The 15844-nt window shown below is 38.5% G+C and overlaps 1 protein-coding gene across 1 annotated transcript in view; it reads left to right on the top strand.

Annotated features, from left to right (window-relative positions):
* The first annotated feature begins 2215 nt into the window (after positions 1-2215).
* The window catches only part of unc79 (UNC-79 domain-containing protein), a 114681-nt gene continuing 101052 nt past the window's right edge, over positions 2216-15844 (top strand). The window contains 8 exon segments of the mRNA XM_069313171.1: positions 2216-2353; positions 5383-5487; positions 6465-6584; positions 7653-7814; positions 8512-8682; positions 9805-9897; positions 11403-11588; positions 15692-15802. Of these exon segments, the coding sequence (XP_069169272.1) occupies positions 5466-5487; positions 6465-6584; positions 7653-7814; positions 8512-8682; positions 9805-9897; positions 11403-11588; positions 15692-15802 (865 nt within the window). The 5' untranslated portion in view covers positions 2216-2353; positions 5383-5465.

Below are 15844 nucleotides of genomic sequence, written 5' to 3'. Positions count from 1 at the left end.
TGTCCTCGTCTCTCTTCCTCCGCGCTCTACGCATCAGCGACCCTCAGTTTCTTGATTCTGAAATTGCCTTTATCTACAAATCATTCTCTCGCCTTGATTACCCTTTGCATTTCATCAACTGTGCCTACTCTCAAGCGAAACGAAATTTTTTTCATCCTAAACCTGCTTCCAACACTAGTAGCACTGTACTATGCCTTCCCTTCATATCTGAACTCAAAACCTTTACCTTTCGTCCTCTTGACATTAAACTCGCCTTTCGACAAACTAACACACTTCGTAGCAATCTAGTTCACACTGCTCCTCCTGCTGCGGGTGTCTACTCTATTTCCTGTTCGTCTTGTCCTCTCCAATACTTTGGGGAAACTGGCCGTACACTGAATGACAGACTTAAAGAACACAATAGAAGTGTTAAGTCTGCAGACACTAACAATACTCATTTCTGCCATGTGAGGGATTCTAATCATCCCATTGATTGGTCTTCCTCCAAAATAATCTTTCTTGCCTTTACTCCACACAGTCGCCGTCGTGTTGAATCGGCTCTAATACACAATGTACCCAACATGAACTTGGGTCCTGGCTTTGTTGCTGTGGACTCTTCCCTTTCACAGTATATACTTCAATGCTCTAATCTTTCTAACAAACGTGACCTAACATAAGCTTGCCCTTCCATTTATCTTTCTTTCGCTTTCCTTTTCTTTCTATCTTCTCTTTTTTCTGTTCATTGTCTTCTACGTTCCCTTGCTATCCTCTTCTTATTCTTATTACTATCTCCTTCTCATCCGGTGGTTAATAGGAGCTGCCTCGTATGGGCCAATAGGCCCTCTGCAGTTCGTTTTCCTACTATCCCCTCTATTACACCTTTGCTCCTCACCCCTCTCTTCCCAATTTATTGCCCGTCTCTACTTCCTCATCACAATCGACTTGAAAACGGTTCAAGACGAACCGAAACGTCGTCGTCCCTTCACCTTCTAGTGTGTGGTCTGGTCAACTTATACTTTATTCTCAGTTACTAGTAAGTTTTAGTCTAAGTGTCTTCTTTTTCTTCCACACCTTGCCGAAACGCTATGCGTATTAGTGGCTTTAGGTATTGTATGTACTAGCTCTATTTATAAATCCAACATTATGTTTATAACTCATCATATATGTATGAACTTTTACCCGAATAAAAATTTGAATATATTGGTAAAGGTGTAATTGCCTATTGTCTATCCCCCTTTTATTCCTTGCACTGTTACTTGTTACCTCCGGTTCAAAGGGGTAGGATCGTAGAAGAAGCGGTTATAAGACACGTTAACAGAAGGCTCAAGTTCACGGGAGATATCTCCCGTCACCCAGGGTGCTGTCCCACCTCCACAGATCTCCAGTATCAGCTCTTGATACTGGTAATGACTCAAAAGGGCCACCACTTACGGGCTATTCATGCCCGTGCCACCTCTTGGGTGGCTTAATCTTTATCAAGCAATCGGTTCAAGTTGGCCATAACAACCAGCAAGACATAGGCACTACTTCCACTCCTCCAGTTAAGGGTGATGGAGGATACAGTGGTAGCACCAGAACCTTGACCCAATCCAGGATTTCGAAAGTACTTAGACACTAGGGTAATTACATCCCCGAAACGTGGTTCTTGAAGAAAAAAAGAACCAAATCCTCATCTGTTACGCTCAAGCCCGAATGAATGTGCACTTCCTCAACCCAATGTACCTTCTAGTAAAATAACAAATAAAACATTATATACAGGACAAGTAGCCAATGGGCGGTGGGGAAAATGGGGGAATAGCTGAAGAATAGACTGGTGAAGAAGCATGGTAGTCGACGAGAGTAGTACCAGGGGTGAGCTAGAGAGGAAGTTGTGAATGAGAGATGCTGGGCGAGAGAGAGGGTCGGGAACGAGCTACAGATGTGAGCTAGAGAGAGAGCCAGAGAATGAGAAAGAGAGGAAGAGCATGAACGGGGCGCAATATCGACCTAGAATGTCCACCTCGGAACCTCCAGGTCTTCGAGTTCGTTGCGCTGACCGTGTCTTCGCCCATATCACCTTCTGTTTAACCTGACAAATGTTACATTCAATAGGTTTTTCCCCCTTTATAACTCTAAATAAAGCTCTGGTGCTACCTACAATGTGTGCATATGCCTCGACTTATAAAAAGTATGCAGGTAGCCAAATAGTATGAACGAGGAATCGAAGGAAAAATGTTTATATGTGCGCGAGATTCGAGTTTATTTCGACGCAGACGAAGGAGGATGGTGCCGGAGGCCGGGCACAGGCACACCTCTTGCTCCTTATATGGCTATATAAGCTGGCATGGATAACTTAGCGTATTGCTACAGACTACGTTTGAAAACCTAGATAAGGGTAAAGTCTTTGCAGCGTCTGGTGTTACCTGTTCTGTGGTGGGTTTGATTGATGAGGAAATTAGCACTTGCAAGAATTCGTCTTTGATAGAAGCTTCCATGGATACAAGAGCTGAGGAGCAAAGTTCCATAATCTGCAGCATGAGTGAAGGACAGCGTCTGGAGCACTACATGAGAGACTACAAATATGTGTAGTATAATAAGTCCCACTTGAAATTGAAATAAGTTTATTGAGGTAAAATATACACACTAAGGGATGAGGTAGCTCAAGCTATTCTCACCCCGTTCAGTACATCGTGTTAATACATACATAGACACACATCACAAACAATAAACATATTACCAAACATTCTGAGAGATAAACATATACATTTCCTCCTTTACACAAGTAAAGGAGGAAATGTTACTCTTACCTTGTATGTATGTACCTTACCTGAATAAAAATTTATTTATTTATTTATAAGTAAAGTCCCACTTTGTCTGGGTTAGGAGAGCACTTTGTCAAATATAGATATTGTCCTTTAAATGTTGCCCCATTTTGCACCCGCAAGATAACACAAACTTGAGGGTTTTAAGGTATTAATTTCTTTGTTTTACAGTAACACTTGAGACAGTTAAGCAAGTCCCAGCTGTGTCTGGGTACAAGTGACAGGATGAACAACCCAGTTTATTTCCTATTGGAGGGTGTTGTACATGCTTCTATGGCAGTATGTTCACTCACAGGATGAGTGACCCTGCCCAATAAACTAGCCTTCTGGGGAAAAATTAAGAATACAAAAAATTGGTACTTTTCCGTGTTGGCCATGTTGATGATGATGGAACAAGCGTGTATAGATAATAATCTTGGTTTGTCAAACACAAGCCTAAAACTGTCGTCAGAGCAGAAGCTCTCGAACACATGCATAGGCAAAGCTTACCCAGCAGATGCCCGAAACGCTTTGCGTAATAGTGGCTTTAGGCATTGTATGTACTAGCCCTATCTATAAATCCATCATTCTTTGTAAAATCTTTTGTATGTATGTACCTTACCTAAATAAACATTATTTATTATTTATTTAGTGAGAGAGAGTGCTTATACCAGTAGCTTGTTGATTGGTTTAAGAGGGAATTAAAGTACTTGTAAGGGATGTTACACGGTCAACATGGTGGGCACAGACCCGGGAACTATGTTGTGATCAGCCTGTTATGGGGTCTAGGGAGGGTCAGTAGTTTAGCCTAGGGGGGAGGGGGACCTCGATATGTTTCTTGCCCGAAACGCTACTCGTGTTAGTAGCTTTACAAGACTGTAAAAACACCAATGCTGTGTACTCACTTAAATCCAATGGACATTATTCTATATATATGTATAAATGAATAAACAAGCATAATGTATATATATTCACAGGCTACCTGTCCCCCAAGAAAATGAATGATTAACATCACCAAGCCTGTTGTTACAGTGATTTGTGGATTGTATATCAGAGCTGTTTGCATATAACAGGAATTAAGGTCTACATTAGGGCAAATTGTGCTGGTTTTGAGTTGAGATTCTTTTTTGAAGGATATAATTTTTGTGTACATTGGTTGTGGTGCTCTCAGATGAATTTGAAGAGAACAGAGGAGAGTAACTTCATGAATTAGTCAATTTATTGTCTATCAAAATGATAATTGAGGTATAGAACAAGTTTTTTAAAATCTCTTTTGTATATAGATACTGATTCCCATATACAGTACTGTAGATAGCCGAGTCTCGCATAGGTAGGTAGCTTTGTCTTATATAGGTAGCAGATTGGTGAAGAACAGGACCTTGGAGTCAGAATCCACGGCACTAAAAGTTTCGCAAGTAGGAGCTGCAGTAAAATAAGTTAACCATGCTTTAGGAATGGTTAAATGAGCCTTTGACATCAAGGAAATGTAGGTACAGTAATTGTGTAACTGCATAAATCTCTGGGGTGCCCCCCACATTGATTATTGTATTCAAGCATGGAGACCTTATCCTCGGAAAGACATACCCGCTTTGAAGAAAGTTTAACAGTGGGTGACAAAAAACATTTCTGAACCGAGTCGACTCATACCAAGAATGGTTGAGTACCACGGCTACCGACACTGCAAATCAGACATGACAAGGCTGATCTCATTGAAAGCTTTAAAATACCATACTGAACAACTTTTAGGATACTAGTGCAAACAACTTCTTTAAATGGTCAGATGTAACACATATAAGAAGCAATGGTTTCAAGCTTAATAAGCCAAAATGTAGGATGGAAAACAGATGATTTTTCACCCATAGGGTTATAATCCCTTGGAACCACCTACCTGCCAAAGCCATTGCTGCTAAACCTGCTGAATTTCAAGAATCGGCTAGAAAAGTCATTAGGACAACTGGAGACCTTTGACAAGCTGCCAGCTTCCTGTCCTCGTTAAAACCACTAGAGAGAAATGCGGACTTTTGGTAGATTCAGGTAAATTGTCTTTCATAGTTAGACATTACCAAACAACATATAACTAGACAAGGCAGTTAATGCTGCATATAGCAAATACAAAATTGAACTAAACCTAGGCATCCCAATCGACATTATTAAAGCAATTATGGAGGTCAACAATAACCATATTAGCTATGTGTTTTAATTTGGAAGAGAATAATTTGTTTAGGGTTAGCAATTGTTTCTTAGGAATACATGCTACTGCTGTTCACTCTAATCTGCTGTATAAAGCACAAGGCATACAGAAGTTGATTGGTGTTTGATCCATGCTATATATGGGAGTCGAAGCACTAGTAATAAGGGATTGTTTCCTTGTTGTGGCACAAAGTCACCATGAATTACATAGTAATCTGATTGTATATATATTTAGGGATTCCTTGTGTTGTTGCAAAAAAGGATGCTGATTTTACATTTTTGTTTCTCTTATATATATTTTTGCTACAGATAATAATGCTGCAAATGCAGCTTATTAAGTCTCAAGTTTCTTCACATTACATATATTCCTTTGAATCTTTCCCTTAATGATAGCCTTGTAATTAGTTGTGATTAATAAAAGTTATAATTACAGAATGAGGCAACTTGTGGTAATATAAAGCAGTAACAAGTGATTGGATGAGAGCTGCGGATTAACTGAAGAATCAACTCGTCAAAATGGGGACCAGATCAGCAGCTTGTAAGATCTGAATAATTTATTCAAGAATGATCTTTAGTATAAATCATTGATTTATCTCAGTGATACAGCATGTCTATTTAAATACAGTATAAGACCTTTATTTAAAAAATAGTTTTTTGGCAAAACATTTTGCAGTTTAGCCTAAAGGATTATTGGGTCCCTCTTGTGTGGATTATTGGGTCCCTGTTGTGTGGTATGTAAATGTGGATAATTGGGCTCCTGTTTGGAACATAGTACCAGCTTCTTAGAATTTTTGTCACATGGATAAACCTCCACAAATATATTCCACCACATAGATATACTGTCACAGGTATACAGCCACAGTTCTTAGACCGGTAATGTTCATTGTCTCCACTTGTTTCCACTGGCATTGTAATTGCCTCCACATACACCTTTACATAGATATGCATTTGAATGCATATTCTAATTGTTCTTATAACAGTATTAAAATGCAAGTTTGCCACAAAACATCATAAAAGGGGTAAAATGGCAGTAAATATTGAAGTAAATCTTTTTATGACAATTTTAATTTTCTTTACCACGTATCATTAGCAGTATCACGTATCATTGGCAGAATCAGCAAACGTGCATATAGTTTAATATTCCGTATATTAAATAATTTATATAACATACACTAGAAGCATAAATTACATTGATCCTTTGCGATACTCCATTTAAAACGTCTTCCCATGTTTGAGAATTTGCCTCTACTTAATGTTCTCATTAATCTTTCATTAAGAAAATATTTCGTCTAGCTTACTACTACATCTGTTATAATGTGTGTGTGTATGTTTTTGTTTATTGGGATCAAATTCCAGACAGTAAGTGTATGCAGTGGTTGCTTGACTTAATTTATGTTTAAAGCCATAAAACTACCTTTCCACTTGAGTACATGTGTTTTATTTAGGAGAAAGCTTAAAATGTTTTCTTACTGTGGTCTAATTAGCAATTTAAAAATGTTGTCTTATCGTGTACAGTTACGGCTAAAATACGCAACCTGAATGACTTCCATCTGCGGCTCCTCCATGCTGTTGTTCCAGCCCCTTCTGGCCTCGATATTGCCAACACCCTCAAATACTTCTCTCAGACATTACTAGGTTAGCAACATTTATGGTGGATTTATATTTTATAAATGTTTCTCTCAGATGGAGTACAAAGAAGGTACCTAGAAGTGCAAAAAGTGTAGCAGCTTTCAGGGACCCCATTGTAGTGACTTGGCTAGTACAGATCCTTCTTGGCCCTCTACTAGTCACTCGGGCCTTGTTCAGATCCTTCTGGGCACTCCATTAGTAACTGTCATTAGAGGATAATTTTCCTCTGATCATTGCATTTTCATTCCAGATAAAATATCTGAATCCCCCCAAAAATTTGACATATGGATTATTTTGGATGGACTGAATTAGATATAATGCTTAATCCTCCCAAAACTCCACATTTTATATTGGTGGAATTTTAAAGGGCATAACAAAAACTGAAACAGCCTAGCCAATAACCTTACCTGTCACATAGGCGTTCTTAGGCCTAAAATACAAAGTACTGTACATATAAGTATAGTGGCGCCTCGATTAACAAGTTTAATCCATTCCGGTACCAAGCTCGTCATGTGGAAAACTCGTCTTGCAAAATAACAACAAAACTGTCGTCGGAAGTGTCTGAGAACCAGAGGGAGTGCTCGTTAATAGAGCGAAAGCTCGTCAGTCGAGACATATTTTCTGCGAGTGGCTTGCTCGTTACTCGAAATGCTCGTAACTGGAGACGCTCGTCATTCGAGGTTCCACTGTACTTTACTAGGCTAGGGAGAATTTGGTTTTGTTGTTGCCTTCTTTCTAGATTCTGCCATTGTCAAAATAATAGAATAAAATGTATGAATTTCTTTTTTTGCACAACAATCACTATTTTGTACAGTCCATCCATAGTAGTTACAGGTATGGTACTGGTACTATTGTTTTTGTGGATGGGATGCTTGTGGTGTCCCATTTTACCATTACTCTTGTCATATGACACTTTGAAGTTACTAATGGTTATGTCGTCTACCACCTTCCCACTTAATTTGCTGCAGCTATCTACCACTCTGCAAAAGAGAACTTTCTATTTTTTTTTGCAACTTTGTTTCCTTAGCTTGAATCTATGTGTGTGTAATTGTATTTTTTTTATTTTTTACTTAGGTGTGTTGCGAGAAATTCAAGAACGGCCTATGGACATGCTGCGACACCGAGACCAGGACGCACTACGCCTGGCTCTCTTCCCTAACCTTGATTATACTGGCTTGCATCAGTCACTTGTTGCTCTCGTTGACATCATTCCTCTGATCCAGTATGGCACACAGGGTGGGTATATGTACATACTTGTTACTCTTGTTGATTCATCATAGCTCACAAGGTGAACTTGTAATGGCACCAGCAACACTAGTCACCTGGTCGTCCCCCACACTGGTAACAACACCAGCAACCTGGTCGTCCCCCACGTTTCGGTACCTTCTTTGTCTTCAGACATGCAAAGATTATCTTTCTTGATCAGGTGACATTGTATCACATAATGGTTCATTATCTTTACTTGACAACAGAGAATTTAGTATTCTATACATTTATAACAGATTTGTTTAAATTCGTCTGTCAGTCAATAATGTCCAGAAAAACTATGCAGTACAGTGACTAAAAAAGTCAGTTGTGTTTACTTGTGATAATAATATTATAATGTTAATAATTTGTATTTATGTAAGATACTGTACAGTATATTAATAGAGACATGATGCAGTGGCATTTTCATAGGTACATAATGTGTATTACATAAAGTCACTAATATGCAGAATGTTTCTAGCACAGCTTAACATAATTATGTAATTTATAAGTTTAATGGCGTGACAACTTAACACCAAATGAGAAGCAAGCAAACATAATGGAATTGTTAGAAAGATTTAGCAAATGATTAACAATTTTTATGTGATATTTCTAAAATAATTTACCTTTTTATTTAACTAAGATGAGTAGTTGCTGATTTACTCATATTTTGGTTTTGTTTGATCAGTACTTGGCCAAGCCCTGCTGAATACCCTGGCTTGCCTGGTAGTTTTCTTGGAGCGCAAAGTCATTGACACTCTGCCTTACCTTGTGGCATCCATGATGACGTCAATTCCCGACACACTCCACCAGCAATTGATCACCACACTCTGTTATTATATCCTGCCAGTGACCGTTGGTAAGTATTGTAATCGGTGTTACATAACATTTAATTGGCTGTTACTCCAATAGTGTCCAAGTCAATCAGTACATAAGATGGTTCACTAATGGATTTTAAAGCATTCCTAACCTTACCCAACCTAACTGAACCTAACATAGTCTACCCTTAGCTTATACATCCTAATCTAATGATGACTGTTTTGACAATCGGAAGATGAGATTTGTCAAACTGTCTTGTGTATGATTTGACCATACCCCCATCCAATAGACTTACGCTGCAAGATAAGATCAAAGATCACATTTTAACCTTTCAGATTTATTAATGTATCTATCTTTTATAAAAAAAGTTTTATGTTCTTAAGGTAATGGTGAACATAGAAAGGTTTTAAAGTGCTTAATTTAAATATGTCTTCTTAATCCTGATTCTTGTTTCAAGGGCTTTACAATATTTTAATATTTTTTGCTCTTAAGATAACATCATTATGTTTTGTCAGAATGCTTAACACTTTTTCACTACTTGTACATTTGAACACCACCTTTGTCTCTGTACACCACCTTTGTCACTACTCATCCCCCTGTATGCCCACATTTCTCACTACTCATCCTTCTGTACACCACCCTCCTTTCTTACTATTTGTCCCCCTGTACACCACATTTCTCACTTCTCATACCCCTGTACATCACCCTCCTTTCTTACAACTTGTGCCCCTATACACTGTCAAAGCGTTATATGACAAAGTGCTGGGAAGACGGGACAGCACGAGCGTAGCTCTCATCCTGTAACTACACTTGGGTAATTATACTGCCTTCCATTCTCAGTAATTATCCCCCTGTAAACTACCTTCTATTCTCAATACGTGTCACCCCTGTGCACCACCTTTCTTTCTCACTATTCATCCCCTTCTACACCACTTTTCTCACTACTTGTAACCTGTACACAACCTTTTTCACTACTTGTCTCCTATGTCCTTGCTAATGTTTCTGGTGATCTACACGGAAATGAACATTTGTCCTATCCAATGAACAATTTGCATTAAATGCAAACTGTTCAGCCTATGCTGTAGGAATTTGATGGAGCAAGTTTCATTAGGGTAAGGACCCACTTTTTATATATATTTATTTATTAACTGTACTTCATCAGGTGCAACTGCTGCTGAGGGAGAAGAGGAGAACTATGCTGCTGCTTCTGTTCCTGCTCTCTTGATGATGATCTTCCAGTATACTGACAATGCAGGTAAAATACCCTGGTTTTATACTGACAATGTGGGTAAAATGCTGTGACTTTATGGTGGTCTTCCAGTATACTGACAATGCAGGTAAATACCCTGGCTTTATGGTGGTCTTCCAGTATACTGACAATGCAGGTAAATACCCTGGCTTTATGGGTGGTCTTCCAGTATACTGACAATGCAAGTAAGAAAAACCAGGCTTAATAGTGGTCTTAAAATATACTGAAAATTGCAGGTAAGATACCCAGGCTTGATGATTATCTTCCAGTATACTGAGAATGCAGGCCAAAGGCCACTCCGCTTTGCCACATAATTAAGCTACTTAATTATAGGATTATTTATTCACCTGTGATACATGTTTTTGAAATAATCTTATTAATGTGATGGTGCTAGTTTTTTATGATGTGTGTGACATTTCCTAAGCACAACTGTATCTATACAAACATTCTATGTATATAAAGAGACCCAAGATATGGAACTCTTCTAATTGAATTAAATAATGCTAAACTTAATAATAGTGATAATATTTTGTTTATACGTGAATGCATCTAATGGATACATTGAAGAGATTATTAAAAGGTGAAGAGTCATGCTATGATGATACGGCCAACACTACAAGAACTTCTTTTCAATAGCTCAAAAAAAAAAAAGTCATGGAAGACATCATTGACAAAAATGTGACCTCTACTGACAATAACATGATCATACTGTTCACAATTTCCATAAAACCAGCGTTGAATGTAATGAAACGTCATTTTCTGGGTGAGCTCCGGAGGCTCCCTGGCTCCCACAGAAAAGCAAGAAAACTGCTAATGTACTTATAAAGAATTCTGACACCATAGGGAAATGCCTTGCAAGAGACTAATGTCATCTATGCCTTTACTTGGGGACTGTCAGCCCTAATAATCTCAATATATATAGGGAAGACAACAACAAAAGCTTTCAAGGCATCTGACTGCACAAACAGGAAGGTTCTGTGAAAGATCACATTGTTTCTGCACATCCAGAAATATCCTGACTAACAGCACAAAATAATCCACAAAGACAATAAGAGATTAGATATAGCTAAAGCACTACATATCAAAGATGTATTCAACTATGAACAGGCAGCTTACTCTTAGGTACACCTTCCCTTCCTTTAGAGTCTAGCCCAGGAGAGAACTTACTCTTTACACCATTCCTATTGGCCTCTCTAACATTGACTATGTAAACTTGACTCCTCACCGGTGAATATAATGTACTCCTAGTTACTACGCATATATTGCCTCCATTGATGTTGAAGAGAACTTCAGTGAAACATGTCTTTCAATGAAATATGACAGGCTTAATAAAGCTGTAAAATGATCTTTGGAGAGTTAATTTTACAATTTTCTTCCCAAGTGAAGAACAAGAAATATGAAGACATGATTCATGCTAGAATCACTCGTCTATTATCCTTTTAGGTTATATATATAGTAATTTATTGTTTAATAATATATATTGTCTGTACTAATGAAGTGATCAATTGCAGCCTATCACTGTGAGCTGTTAGAGTGCCTGATGTCACTTAAGGCAGACATGGTGAAGGACTTGCTGTGCGTCATCGCATATGGCACCCCAACTGCTCGGCCCCCTGCTGCCAACCTCCTCTTCTATTATTGGCCTAACCTCAACCCAACCTTGTATGATCGCAGAGGCATTCATATCAAATTTAGCGGTGAGTTTGTACTACTGAGAACTGGTTTAAGTATTATCAGTAATCTTTTTTACAAAAGTGTAAATAACCGATAAAATAAAATAAATCTGTATTAATCACGATATTAGATGTGCTACCTTATTATATTATTTTAATCTACAGAGCCTCAGTGAACTCTATATTGGTCATAGCAATTCAATGTTATTAAAACGTAGAATATTAATTTCATTCCTTTATTTTAGGACTTTCAGAGCTGAGGTGATTATAATATATATATATTTCCACTGTATAACTATTTGCTTTTCAGGCTATTTTGATTGTCTTAATTGCAATTAGCCCAAGGATTATGTATACAGAATTGACATTAATCACTGTAACCACTTCTATTCCACTTATACCAATGAACTATGGAATCCAGTGTTATTTAGTCGTTTTCAAGATCAGGTAATAATTTTCCTTCCTTGCCATTTTGTAGTGAATTGGATGAGAAGTCTTAACTCTTAACACATTTTCCCAGTGTTAGTCCATATGTGATTAATTTGGCCTCCCGCAGCTTTTATTGTAAAGCAGTGATGATTAGTGCTATAGTTAATTTGATTTCTTCAGTTTATCACACACACACACACACACACACACACACACACACACACACACACACACACACACATACACACATACACACATACACACACACATACACACACATACACACACACACACACACACACACACACACACATGCACACACACATACACACACACATACACACACATACACACACACATACACACACACATACACACACACATACACACACACACACACACACATACACACATACACACACATACACACACACATACACACATACACACACACATACACACACACATACACACACACATACACACACACATACACACACATACACATCTGACTCCATACACAGTTTCAAGTGTAGATATGACAGAGCCCGATAGGCTCATGAATCTGTACACCTGTTGATTGACGGTTGAGAGGCGGGACCAAAGAGCCAGAGCTCAACCCCCGCAAACACAACTAGGTGAGTACAACTAGGTGAGTACACACACACATACACACACACATACACACACACATACACACACACACACACACACACACACACACACACACACACACACACACACACACACACACACACACACACACACACACGTGCGGGAATCGAACCCGCGCCACAGAATTACGAGTCCTGCGCGCTATCCACCAGGCTACGAGGCCCCTAATGTGTGTAATTACCTACACTTAGGTAATTACACACATTAGGGGCCTCGTAGCCTGGTGGATAGCGCGCAGGACTCGTAATTCTGTGGCGCGGGTTCGATTCCCGCACGAGGCAGAAACAAATGGGCAAAGTTTCTTTCACCCTAAGTGCCCCTGTTACCTAGCAGTAAATAGGTACCTGGGAGTTAGTCAGCTGTCACGGGCTGCTTCCTGGGGTGTGTGTGTGTGTGGTGTGGGAAAAAAAAAAAAAAGTAGTTAGTAAACAGTTGATTGACAGTTGAGAGGCGGGCCGAAAGAGCAAAGCTCAACCCCCGCAAAACACAACTAGTAAACACAACTAGTAAACATACACACACAGTTGCGTGAACTGTACCTCACGTTGCTGGAAGACAGAAGAGCTTGGGGGGGGGGGAAACATGATCGCCACATACAAAATTCTCAGGGGAATTGACAGGGTAGACAAGGATGGATTATTTAACATGGGTGGAACATGCACAAGGGGACACAGGTGGAAGCTGAGTACCTAAATGAGGCACAAATACATTAGAAAGAACTTCTTAAGTGTCAGAGTAGTTAGTAAATGGAATGCACTAGGAAGTGATGTGGTGGAGGCTGACTCCATACACAGTTTCAAATGTAGATATGATAGAGCTCGAGAAGCTCAGGAATCTGTACACCATTAGATTAACGGTTGAGAGGCGGGCCCAAAGAGCCAGAGCTCAACCCCAACTAGCACAACTAGGTGAGTACAACTAGGTGAGTATACACACACACACACACACGCACACACACACATGCGCACACACACACATACATACATACATACATACATACATACATACATACATACATACATACATACATACATACATACAGAGACACACACTCACTTATTTTTTTTAAACATAAATTGCATAATTTTTTATTAGTTTGATGTTTCCCCCACAAAAGATTCATAATTTTTTTGCAGTTGTTTGACACTACTTTCTAAAGCCACAATGCTAAGGGTATCTGAACCAGCACTTATAATATTTGACAGGAACAACAGTTGAGCATAGGAAACCCATTACATGTTCAGCTAGCAAAGAAAGGGATAGAGGCTTGAAGATCTTTTTATTTTAAGTTATATTTATACTTGAAAATTTAATTTATATGACTCGTGTCTTGTTTCAATGGATTAGTTGAATTTCTTAGAAGATCTGTGTCTGTCATGTACAGCACAATATTCAAATTTAATTTAAAATAATTATTTATTTTTATTAGATCCACAAATAATACCAACAGTTACATACAATGTTTGTCAACACTTTTTCACACACATTAATTGGGTTTCTCAGTGTTAGTTTTTGATTAGACTTATGTTGATGTATGTAAGATATGTGTGTGATTGGTTGGTGTTGGCCATCTCCCTGTTTCATCATGTGTTTGATGGGGTGTTCCATTATTGCTGTCTACGTTTTTGTCATGCATTTGTTAGGAATTTGTTTATTTGATTCTTATTTCCTGCAGACTCTCATTCAATAAAACAGAATGCATAGCCTGGGAAATTACTAATTCATTCATCAGAGGGGGGAAAAAAAAATTGTGGCTTTGATATTTATATGAAACTTCTGGCAGGGGCTATATTTCAAATGTTGAAAAGCCATCATTTTATGCATTTTTGAGAATAGCATAATAGCTAATGTTAGGTGTATGTAAAATAATGAAATATTAAGAAGCATTGATAAGACTAGCTCTGTATGGACATCCCAAATGGTCACTTATGTACAAGGACTGTGGTAGAACCTTTGCCTCATATTTAAGATATAGCTAATTAATGAAATGTATTAATTCTATTATTGCTTAAAAAAGGTAATGGCTTCAAAACCTAAGTCTATTTATGGATTTTCCAACATTGTGAATACAGCCCTAAGCTTCCTGATGTTGCTATCACACATGTGCAACAGAATCAGGGACTGTTAAATTGAGTGAGGATTCTATAATGCTTAGTGTTTCCTAAGGAATTAGGGAAATTTCCAATACAGCAATACATACAGTGGATATGTATCCCTGATGATGTGACACAATTAACAGCATGGAAACAGAGGGATCAGGTCTTGAAGGTGCTCACTCCTCAACTTGCTGAGGCATCATTATATTTGTGCTAACTCTGAAAGCCTAAGGCCAGATTCACGAAAGCACTTACGCAAGCACATACGAGCGTGTACATATTTCCTCAATCTTTGACGGCTTTGGTTACATTTATTAAACAGTTTACAAGCATGAAAACTTCCCATTTAACTGTTGTTATTGTTATAAACAGCCCCCTTGGTGCTTCGGAGCTCATTAACTGTTTAATAATTGTAAACAAAGCCGCCAAAGATTGAGAAAAGATGTAGAGGTTCGTAAGTGCTTACGTAAGTGCTTTCGTGAATCTGGCCCCTAGTCTTGAAGACACTGGATGTTAGCACCTTATCCTCAGACCCCTGGAAGCCTCCCTCTCCCCTTGTAAATGCCTCGTTCCCTGGCAGCTTACGATGCAGTGTCTGCATTGAGGCTAAAAAAAAAAAAAAAGACTTGTTTGTTGCTGTTTTTTTTATGCTTATTTATGTTTTATCATCTGTCAGTGTGACCATGATGTGTTTATCTATACTGCATTTCCCTGTTGACTGTCGTTGGAAAAGTTTTCAAAGTTTTGCATCCGTGAGAGATTAAATACTTGACCCAGTGAGTCGGTCTTCTGTCACAGCAAATCACAGTGAAAACTTTTCCATTCAAAAAACCCTTTCTCCTCCTCTGTCTTCTAATTTCATAACTGTAGCATCCAAACAGAATACAGTACTCTGTTACTTTCTACAGTGTGTATTCTCTCTTCTAGACATATCAAGTGTGTTGAAGGCAATGTTCAATAAATCGGCACAGGCCGCGAAAAGTGATTCGATATCCCAGACTGCAAATTCTGACAGTGGGGAATCGAAAAATCCAAAAGGTATCATATTTTCTGCCTGATTTATTGGTCCCGTTTATATTT

The sequence above is a fragment of the Procambarus clarkii genome, chromosome 74 (genome assembly GCF_040958095.1).
Source record: "Procambarus clarkii isolate CNS0578487 chromosome 74, FALCON_Pclarkii_2.0, whole genome shotgun sequence".
Lineage (NCBI taxonomy): Eukaryota > Metazoa > Arthropoda > Malacostraca > Decapoda > Cambaridae > Procambarus > Procambarus clarkii.
This window is presented reverse-complemented; position numbering and strand designations above follow the sequence as displayed.